The sequence below is a fragment of the Lissotriton vulgaris genome, chromosome 9, assembly GCF_964263255.1.
Source record: "Lissotriton vulgaris chromosome 9, aLisVul1.2, whole genome shotgun sequence".
Lineage (NCBI taxonomy): Eukaryota > Metazoa > Chordata > Amphibia > Caudata > Salamandridae > Lissotriton > Lissotriton vulgaris.
In genome coordinates this window covers 596,066,870-596,078,404 of record NC_141697.1, presented here as the reverse complement: position 1 = coordinate 596,078,404, position 11,535 = coordinate 596,066,870, and the positions used below count along the sequence as shown (strand labels likewise).

General features: G+C 44.2%; 1 protein-coding gene across 2 annotated transcripts in view; it reads right to left on the bottom strand.

Annotated features, from left to right (window-relative positions):
• Positions 1-3,728: 3,728 nt before the first annotated feature.
• CSKMT (citrate synthase lysine methyltransferase) overlaps positions 3,729-11,535 on the bottom strand; it is a 168,472-nt gene continuing 160,665 nt past the window's right edge. For both annotated transcript variants that reach the window (XM_086938200.1, XM_086938199.1), the window contains one exon: positions 3,729-4,836. In XM_086938200.1, coding sequence (XP_086794326.1) covers positions 4,151-4,836 — 686 coding nt within the window. In that variant the 3' untranslated portion in view covers positions 3,729-4,150. The remainder of the gene's footprint in view (positions 4,837-11,535) is intronic.

Below are 11,535 nucleotides of genomic sequence, written 5' to 3'. Positions count from 1 at the left end.
TTGCCTTCATTCAATGTTTTTTTAAACTGACAAAACCATGACAAACCAAAAAAAGAATTGCCAAAAGCCTGGCACACAGTGTCAGACCTATTTGCTTTACCAATACTTTCTTTGGGTTCAAACGCTTGTATTTCAAAATATATATATATATATATAAACAAAGAAAAAACTGAAAAACAATGAGCTACTACATAGTGAATATTTGCACACTACAAAGTAAATGATAGAGTAGCATGTAATTTCGTAGAACAGCATTACAGTACGCAAAATGCGGATTCTCGGGTGATCTCAGCAAAAGTAAGATGAGAAACTTCAGGCTTACTGTAGGTAATGATGAGATAGCAACCAGTATGGGTGGCCTGTGAGCAAGAGCTGGCTGGGTAAGGTGAGTTAGCCAGACGTACACTAGTACGTGGGCGACTGAGATGCCAGAGTGTGCAAAAGAGAGAAAGATAGTGGAGAGAGAGAGAGAGAGAGGACAGGGGTGAGAAGAGGGGTGGAAGGGGAGGGGGGGGGGGGGGTATGGTCCCCTGATGCGTAGTGGGTGCCCATCAGGTTAGGTGGGAGTAGGTCTGCAAGGCATAGGAGATGTATTTGTGATATTAGCCTTTGTATATGTGAGCTATGGAGGGTCCACTTTTTGGAGATACAAGGATACAAGTCGAGTGAGCCCCAGAGCCCACGTGAGCCAGAGGTGTTGTGCAGCACTTCTAGTGGCACATAAAATGTTCCACCTTTTTTTAAAGGAGATTTCTGTGGTGGATTTCGATTCTGGCATGATTGTTTTAGTGCCTAAGGCTAGCATTAAGTCGAGTAAGAGTGAGTCTTGCGGGGATAGCTTGATGATATGGAGATGTGCTGCTAGACCGAGCGTTGAGATCAGTAATGTTGTGGAGAAATGGACTTTAAAAATGTCTTGGATGGTCTGCTGTATCTTGGACCATAGGGGTTGGACCATTTTGCATGTGAGGAACATATGCTCAATCGACCCAGTGGATTCCTCAAAGTGTCAGCATGTGTCTGATTGAAGTATCCCCAGTTTGTAGAGCCTGGATGGAGTCCAGTAGGATTTGTGAATTGACAAAAATCGAGATTGAGCAATCATCTGAGTAATTGTCATTTGGAAAGAAGAATGCCAGATTCTATGCCAGGTAGATTCTGAGAAGTGTGTGGTTAGGTTTTAAGGAATGTGAGTTGACCATTTCTTTTTCAGTTTTTTGATGAGGTGTGGTCTTTGAGGTTCTAAGAGTTTATAAATGTGCGATGCAACATTACCTATTCTTTTGAGTTTCCCTAGGAGGTGAGGTAGGTCCAGTTTCTGTGGATTGTTTATTTTTTTTAATAGTTTTATTGATTTTCCCCCATTGCACAGAAAAAAATTACTTTACTGAAAGTCATGGCAATTCATCAAGAGACAATTAATCATTAAAAACACAATAACAAAACCGGAAAAAATGTGCAGTGCACGATTCTCGATTAAGACCAGACAATTCATGTGACATACAAAAGAGCTAAAAGCACATATCTCCACAGCCAGTATATCTTATACAGAGGGAAAAAAGTGCCTGTGCAATAAATACAGTAAAATATTATAGACTCCAATGGCTCTCTCATTAAAATGATCAAAAGCGATAATCACAAGATAAGGAACAGAGTAACGTTGTCCCTACCTGTCTTACAATATATCCCCTTCAGCACCAAAGCAGATTATATATTTTAATATTTGCCTAATCCTTTACTGCATCAAACCTGCAATAGGGGCCCAGATTTTCTGTCCCAACTCTTTGTTCCTTCGTCCTCTTAATTTAAATACTGAGGATTCTATGTTATATATAGCCAGCATCCTTGACCGCCAATTGAAAAAGGTAGGGGGATCGGAGCTTATCCATTGGGAAGTAATGCATAAACGAATGCTAGTCATTGCAATAAACAAAAATCCCATCTCGGGTCTCGGCCTCTCATTTCCCTCTATATTATATTCCAATCCCAAAATTACTAGCTCTGACATAATTGATACTCAGATCCCTAAGACTGTTATCAAGAAAGATTCGACATCCTGTAAAAATATACCCAACCTAGGGCAGGAATAAAACATATGCATAATATCGTCCACCTGCACCCAACATCTATTACATTTCCCACCTCTCGTTCCTCCACATTTAGCTATAATTTTCTGGAGTGTAATAAAGATCAAGAACTGACATAAAATGTTGACTTCCAAGGCTTCCAGTTATTAATATCTGATTTGCTAATTCCAATGAGTCCTCAATGTTTATTCCTTCCTTCCCTAACTTAGGGGCCCATTAGGATGGCGGGCGAATTGCCCCCGCTAGGCTGGCGGTAGCCACCGCCGGCCTAGCGGGGGCAATCCGCCCGCCATCCGCACCTAAATCCCCCCGCCATATTAGTATGGCGGGGGGACCGCAGCGGACGGAAAGACTGTCCGCCCCTTTTCCGCCCCGGTCGCCTTGCGGCCGGGGCGGAAAAGGATTAATATGGTGGCGGTGTCTATTAGACACCGCCAGCCATATTACAATGAGCTTGGTGAGATGCCTTTCCGTGGCGCCACGGAAAGGCATGCGGTCTTCACTCTGGGGGGCCCCTGCGGGACCCCAGAGTGAAGGAGAGGTGGGGGTGTGCACACGGGGGGTACCTGTGGTATCCCCCAGCATTTGCATACATGAAGCAGCAGGCACCGCGCGGTGCCTGCCACTTCATGTATGCAAATGCATACATGCATTTTTAACATTGTGGCGGGCATTGCAGAGAGCACCGCCCGCCACAATGTTAAAAATGAGGGATGCCCCCGCCACTGTGGTGGGCGCATCATAAACCCCACCACGGTACCCCCGCCCTTATGGCGGGCGGTCCCAATCCCCGTGAGGATGGCGGGCGGGCAAAGTCCACCCGCCATCCTAATGACCTCCTAAGTCTCCCACTTTGTATTCTGGACATCAATATCGTCAGGGAGAGGTTCTAGCAGATTTTGATAAACGTTCCCTATCCGAGATTTCATTCGTACTATTTCCACCAAACATATCTTTTCAAGATTTAAAGCTGACCTATGCGCATTTTCCACGAAAAAGCTCCGGATCTCTAAGTATTTAAACAAATCTCGTTTACATAAATCAAACTTTTCCTGTAAATTCATAAACAAAACAAGTTGACCTCCGCTACACAGGTCGCCTAAAGAATACATTCCATTACTCCCCCACCTAAACGTAGTTTGGTCCTGAAAAATTAGTGGTAAAATACCGGAAGCAGAGAATGGAGTATATGCATTCAGGTTTGGTCATTTATTCATCGCCAGGAAATAGGAGGAATAACTTGGATGAAAGTTGGCGAGTAGGTCAAGCTCATTTGATGAACCAGCCAAAGGAGTAGGAAGGCCGGTGAAGAAAATTGCAATGGAGTGAGAGAGTGTGGAAAATACAAGACAAACTGGGATGGGCATAACTGGGAGGGACATAGTGTGATCAGTTTGGAGAACGTGAGGTAAGCGTTGTCTGAGGTTGAATCCAGATTTAAAATATTCTAATGAAGTCCCAAAACCGAGCTGAAGCAGTTTATGATGTATGTGTCCTACTCCTCCTCCAGTCTCATGCTCTTGTCATCTTGCTCCCAAGCCCTGTTCCAGTATCATTCATTGGTTTCCATTCTTTGTAATTGTGGACTTGGGATCTTGTCAATCAAGTGAGTGGAGAAACAAAAAGTGCATGAGAGCTACTGATTTCCATTGGCATTTATTAGGTAGATAATTGTACTAGGCACATTTACCGCAGAGAACGTGACCGTTAGCTGGAGATCCATGTATCTAACAGTGCACCAGCGCACGAGGTAAGGCTGATGGAGCATCTAGGTCCAGAAATGCCTGCATCTGAGGTGGGAAGTAAATATGTGAACAGTGGTCACATTCCAGTATTTTTAACAACAGTCGCTTGGGTGGCACAGTCTGGATGCAAGTTGTCAGCCACCTCTGAGCCATACACTATGGACATTAACTATGGCCAGCCCTATCCCTTTAACATAAACTATGGCCAGCCCTAGGCCCTTGCAGGCTGGATGAGGTAATAATGTACATTTCATATTCGGTGGGGGTGGGGGTGATGGGTGAAGGGTCAGAATGGAAGCTGTCAGACAGCCATGTTGACTATAGTATGGATGTAGGATGTCGGCAGGACATGGTCGGCGCGGTCATAATGTAGGCATAGTATTGTATGCTTCCAACAGTCCCCAGATCCTGGACCCGAACACTAGCACTGCGCGCTTCCTCTCCACGGATCTGCTCCAAGAAAGACATGCGGGCGTCAGGGTCCTCATCCGAGAACTGTAGCAAACTACTACCAGGATGTAAAACCCTAAAGCACTCAGCCAGCATCAGGCCAGCTCTGCCTACCCCCTCCTTCCCTCGTAGCACGGCATCCATGGTGCCTTTATCCAGCACCAGGTGAAAAGTGTGTGAATTCAAGTGGGCCAGGTTTGTAGCATCGGCTTCCCTGTAGTGCAGCTCAGAGCAAGGGTTTAATGGAATGGGAGCCGTGGTAGCAAAGTGTTCTTGCATGGAGTCGATGGCCACCGGGGAGAAATCCACACAGGAAATGTGGAGTGGGTGAGGGGACTCCTTGTACAGCCCGAGCCCCAGGTCTGATGTCCCACAACCCACGTCCAGGACGCGCCAGGGCCCCATGGGCTTCTCGTTCTGCAGGAAGGTGTGCAAGAATCCTGCCACATGCTTGTAGCCAAAGAACCAGTCAAAGTAACGGAATGTGGAAGGTTGGTTTTCCACGTAGAATCGGTCCCATGTGCTCTGTTTATGCATGTTGTGCTGCAGGTCATCTGCAAAAGGCATGGAGAAAAACAAATCAATTGTGAGAATCGTATAAGTGTGCAATTCAATAGGTCGCTAATCGTACAATAGAGGCTGCCTTCAGCTGTTTATCACATGCTGAGAGTGAATTGTCATAGAAATAGTAAGATTACACAGAATACAATAATAAAGATCACTCAAATCCCATTAACCAATGTGAGATGCTCCCCTCACACCATGGCCTGGCTAGTTATTATCTATGAAATATAAAAATGACAGGCATATCCGATGCAGACCCAACCAGCCTAGTCTTGCTCAAAGAGATGCTCTAGTATCTGAATTGAAGTGGGCGGGACTGGTGGATGGGTGAACGTGGGTGGAGGTGCTCTATCAATGAGGGTCTTAAGACTACTAAAGCAAATTCCTCTTACCGATATGCCACCTGCCCTTCAGTCAGAAATAACTATTTGTAGCACTCCATTGTCATTGGCATCACCCAGGCTTGCTGAGTAACACACTGGAGCTTGATAGCTTGCTACCTTCAACCTCTGTTGGGAAAAGAGTAGTTCATTACAAAATTACATAAGGCCTTCGTTAAACTGTCTGCCTCCATTGCTGCGAAGTCCTTCTGGCTTCTTCTGCCACTAAATAAATTCCAAATCGAATCAAGGGCATTTCTATGCTCAGCAGCCTTCACTAAACAATGCTCTCAAAAGCACCCCCACCCTTGCAGAGCAAGAGTCAAAGAGGGCTCACTGCAGTAGCCTTCTGGACACGGTGTGACTAGGCCCAGCTTCTATTAGCTTGTACCAGGTTAACGTAGGGGAGGAGATTGGTGAGCCTCTTAGTTACCACTCTGCAGCACACTATCTGGTCCAGGGGTCTCCAACATTTTCTGTAATGAGAGCTACTTCTGATCTGTGAAAATAGTTGTGAGCTACTGAAGGCAACTAACTTGCGTATTGTTACCAGACACTTCCTTGCCCAGCTTCAATGACATCAAACCCCTATTGACCATAGAGCCTAACACTATTGTTTGAATAAAACAGTCACTAAGGGTAATATAATGGGGCTTCCATGTGCTTCAGTGAGTGCATTGTCTGTGCAGATGTATGTGAATGAATGGGATATGTGTGTGTGGGTTTCTAAAAGTTTGTGTTGTATGTACTTGTGGCACAGGACATACCTTTCGCCATATGTGGCACAGTTACATGAACAACACAATCATTCAACCATATTTTAATTAAATGGGAGAAATTTAAAGAGCAGAAACATGCTCTGGAAAAATATTCCTAATAAGGAATACTTTTCTGGACTTGATGGAACATTTTTCTGCACTTAAAATTTCTTCCAATTAAAAAAATGGCTGTATTTTTCAGTTATTAATATGGCAGCTGTCTACCAGCCACTGTGAGCAAGATGCCTGCTGTGTGTAAATGCAACACTTTGAAATGGGAGAAAATTCAACTGAAGAGTTAACTTTATGTTTATGCGCATTACATAAAACTCATCATTTTAATTTTCTCAATTGTCAAAGCATCTTTAAAAACAGCAGGCATATTGGAAAATACAGTCATTTGTTTAAATGTGAGGTATTTAAAGTGAAGAAACATGCTTCATAAAATATTAGGACTTTAAGACAATGCTTCATAGAAACATTTTTCTTCACTTTAAATTTCTCCCATATAAAAGAACTGTATTTGTCTGTTATAAATATGGCACTATGTCTACCAGCCACTGGGACACAAGATGCCTGCTGTCTGTAAACGTGACACTTTGAAAAGGGAGAAAATAAAAATTGAGTTAACTTAACAACTAAGCATTCAGAAATATCATTTTGTTTGCCTGCTTCAATATTGAGTAGAGAAGACTTTTATTTAAGAGTTAAAAACCTCAATGCTTCAATTCTGAAGCTCTGTGACCCAATGGGTCATAAATCTGAGTGGAGCACTGCCCACTATCAGGCTCTGTTATCTGCAGCCTGGTAGGAATGTAAAATAAGCATATCCTTTCCTTCACTTTAAAAGGAAAAGGTAACACCTATTTATTCTATTGCAGTTCCTAGTTAAAAATGAACTCAAAGCTGGGAGCTACTCTGAAAGTTTCACAAGCTACTCATTTCATTTCAATAAGCGTTATTTTGACAATGCTTTTCATAAAAGCATTTACAAAAACGCATCCAGTAAAAATATAAATAAAGAAAATATACAGTAATCATAAAATCTTCCACATATGAGAGCCTAGGCATTGCAGCATACATGGTTGATTGGCAGATATATGCAACACATACCATCATCAATTAGACATTTCTGAAGCCAAGTGCAATACATCAGTAAGAGCAGATTACATAATGAGATTTGTGTTAGTAAATGCACAATGGCACAGATGAAAAGAGACATAAACAACAGTGTACTGATTAAGATTGACATGTTTTTATAAGTTCTCTTGCTGGGCACAGGGCTATCTTCCTAGACCTTAATGCCCAAATCCATCCCAAGAACTTAGCAACCGAGCATGAGAACAGTGGCCAGCAGTCCGACATTAGAATCTGCGGTGCTGTAGAACTACTTCTTGTCCCCAAGGAGTTGCTTATGGGTTTAATCCATTTCTTTTAGAGGCCTACATTAGCTGGGAAAACAAACAGGACTTGGGCAATGGTTTCCTTAGAGTCAATGCATGTAGAACACATACCACCCGATCCAGGTGCCCATTTGTTTGTATAGGATTTTAATGGAAGAGAAACTCCCCTAAACTGGAAGTAGAGTTTTCTATAAAGTGGGACAGATATAATGTCCCAGTAGACTTCCGAGGAAAACAGGATTTAAATTCTAAAAACCTCCCTGTCAGAGTCGAGCTCTCCACCACTTGTACCTCACCTAGCAACATGTCTAGCCAGTAGTGATGTTTCAGTTGTTCTGCTGAGGATATAAGAGTGCTGGTTGGATTGTCCCATAGTTCCTTCATTCCTATGTCAGTCAATGTCTTTTTGACATGTTGGAGCCCGTCAATTTTATGGGTTCGATCGGCATCCATAACATCCCTTAGGGTGGTGGCATAATGGGCCAACTCAGGTACAGACTACAGACTTGACCAATATAGTGTTGGAGGGACTCTTGCTTTATTGGCCATGACCTTCCTGTCTAGATCCAGCATCAAAGGTTTTAAAGATGTGCTTTGTGGGAGCCGTGCCACATTCCTCAGAAACGTATTCTCCAAACTACTGAGAGTAGACATGTTCGAGAAGCCCCATAATTCCGAGCCATAAAGGGTTGAGCCCAAGACCTGGGCATCATTGATCGGCAGGCCTGGATTGATAGGCTTGGAGAGGGAACTGCTATTCTAATACACCAGTGAGTTGTCGATGTTTGAAGGTAATTATTTCCACTTGGGGTTTACATGGCATATTCGAGGCCAAGGTGACACCCAAATGGCTAAAGACCTCAGTAATCACAAGAGGCTTGTCCCCCAATATTACACTCACCTTGAAAAATTTATGCTGTTTGAACGACATGTATTCTGTCTTTGCTGTATTTATCACAAGACCTCACACCCTGCAAAATTCCTCAAAGTGGAACAGTGCATGCTGCAACTCACTGGGGGGTTTTGAAATTAGTAGGGTGTCATCCGCAAACATTAATATGGGGATTTTCAAACCAGCCAGTGACTGGGCATCAGTTGGGAGGCTGAAAAGAAACTGAACAATGCTCGTAAGAAACAATGAGAATAACGTGGGGCCAAAACACACATTCTGGTGCACCCCTTGGCAAATGGGAAAGAGATCAGTGAGTTTGCCCTGCGTTCCCCATCCCACTTGAGTGAAATTATCTTTGTGCAATCGAATTATCAAAGATAACAGGTCCGGAGGTATGCCCAGTTTGCACACAGGGCAGCCTTAGGCATGTGCAAGCTGTGCACCTGCACAGGGCCGCCAAACCCCAGGGGCCGCCACGCCAATATATATCCTTAATATAATAATCCTCTGAGGATGGATACATATTTGCGTGGCGGTCCCTGGCAGGGATTTGGCGGCCTCCGGCTCTATTTCACTTCCAAACACCCTGACCCCGCCCCCTCTTCACTGGCCTCCGCGCCTGCGTTCCTCCTGGTTCCTGATTGGCTTTTTTTCCCTACCCACTGCTGGCCCGCTGGTTAAGGTGTATATAGCATTGCAAGCAAAATTAAGTGAATTTGAGTACACAAATCTGTGCTGAAAAAGCAGGGGTGCCCGGTCAGGACTGGAGTGCTTCGGCGAAGCCATTTGTTGGCAAGAAGTGAGATGCACATGACGCCTCTCATGTTGGGTCAACACTCGCACCACAGTGAGCGCAGAGGTTCAGGAATGAGGTACCTTTCTGCTATGAACGGCCCCGGAGAAGGCAGCAGGGGTATGGTAGGACAAAAGGAAGGTGCGTGGGTATGGCGTGTGTACGGAAGTATTTTTTAGTGCGGTACTGGAAAAGCAGGGGTGCCACAGGCGCTTTATGTGCCTTGGGAAGGCACTGTCCCGCACACATTAGAACTGCTGTTGTCTCCCACTTGTAAATGAAGTGATTGGTACCCAAGGGCCCTCACCAGTCCAGCGCTCCTTTACTTTGCACTGGGTCAAGCTGTCACGTACTGGAGCGGGGCTCATTGAAACCAGAGAATGACCACACCCGGAATGTGGAAAAGCCGGGGTGGGGTCAGAAACAATTGGTCTTTGAGAAAGGCACACCATTGAACAGCTGGCCTAAAGAACAATACATAAAGCACTCAGACTCTGACGAATTATTGAAAAAGAAATTTGAGGATAAATTCGCTAGCCTTCATGATGGAAAGCATATTGTGCGCAGACCACTGAGAGTTGCATGTTAGTCACATAGAAGTGAATATGGCATCAACGTTAAGACACAAGGAGGCCTGTCGACTTTTGCCAGCATACCAACGATCATGACATGGTTTGGCAAGGATATATATTGCGGAATAAGACTGTAGCTTCCTTTTCCTAGAGTGTTTATGCATATCCATAATATTCATTTCAGATATTTTGCATTATCCAGGATCAAAAATGTATGGTATAAACACTCGATTACATGAGTCATAACTTAGTTCACATTTATGGAAGGATTTTCCTGTGCAATCTTTGATGACAAGTAGGTGCGGGTACAGAGAAGTGGACCAACCTGCAAACAAAATATCCAGATGGGCTCCAGGTTGGAGAAATCGGCGGAGGGGCAGTACAAACAGTATCAATGGTCCACGGTAAAAAATGAAACGGCCCGAGAAACGTGTGGTTTATCTCAGCTAATCACTCAACAAGCGCACATCAGCCAAGTCAACTTTTGACGGGTACTATCTCACTTTAAATTAGACCTGACTTTTAGCAAGGTGCATCTGCTGTTTATAGGCCCATAGATATTAATGGGGGAATTCAACTTCCAGGAAGTGGTTTTGCTTTAAAAGTAAGGACTGACTGAAAGCGCCACTCGAATGTTCGAAATACGTGAAGCTCTTCCTGGGAGACCATATACAGCCAAGGACTGCGAATGCAGACAGCACTTTTGGTATATCTCAGTTAATACGGCACCCGGAGGCACGGGAGAGTACCTCGCTGCTCACTTGTGCCTCAAAGCATCTCACTTAACATTCTGACAAGGGTCCGAGCTGGACTAAAACTATAGAAATGCTCAAACGTGCCACGCAAGACATGCAGAGCCACTGTCTGCAGCGGAACAGACGTCTCTCAAGGCATTTGACTGTTGGTATATGTCAGTGAATAAGGCACCGGAGTAACGGGAGAGTACCTCGCTGCTCACTTGTGCCTCAAAGCGCCTCACTTAAATTTCTGACAAAGGTCCGGGCTGGAGTAGGGCGTGAACCCCAAGCTTCCTTCAAGAACGGAGCTGAGAGGAGTTGAGGTGGGTCTCCAGCACATGCTGGTGCTGAGAAAGATCATACTGGTTTACAGTTTCAGGTTCCTGTGAGACACATTCACAACAAGTGCTTCCCGAAAATTTTTAAAAAAAGAGGATCACGCCGGAGCTTATCTTTATGGGGCCATGTGTTTTAAACACATGGCCCCATAAAGATAAGAAACCTTTTGCGACAGCAGTAAGTCAAGTGAGCCAGTCCAAGTAGGACGGCTCAAACAGAGAAAACTGTAGGTCACAAAGTGCCCTTTCCCAAAGGCCGGCCACCGTTTAGCATAAACGGTGACGCTGGCCAATGGGAAAGAGGGGCGGGGCTTGAAGCCCACTAGTCAAAGCTACTACAAATCATTCGATCTCGCGAGCGAGACTGCCCATTTGCGCAGCTCTAGGCTTCGACCTAAAAACGATGTTGCTTGAAGTGTGTGTGTTACAAACAACTAATATAAGAGACACTGCTGACACTCTCATGCGTTTCTGGTGACATCACATACCACAAAGGACAACATACCCAACAGTGTACAACCACAAGCTACATCATAATACTAATGAGTGCAGGTAACTGCCTATTTTATTTAATAATAATAATATTAAGTAAATAAAATAAAATAATAAAAGAAAAATGTTGGGACTACCAGATGCTGAGGCAGCTGAATTCCAAGGTTACCTGGTATTGATTCCACCTCTTGCCTGAATCTTGCACCTACCCAGATTTGCTGTCTTTTTATCTCACTCTTGCAGGTTCTTTTTCATAATGCTTCATCGCTTTGTTTACTTATCTATTCCTTTTCTGCCCTTTTTTTTAGATCTGGCATTAGCTAA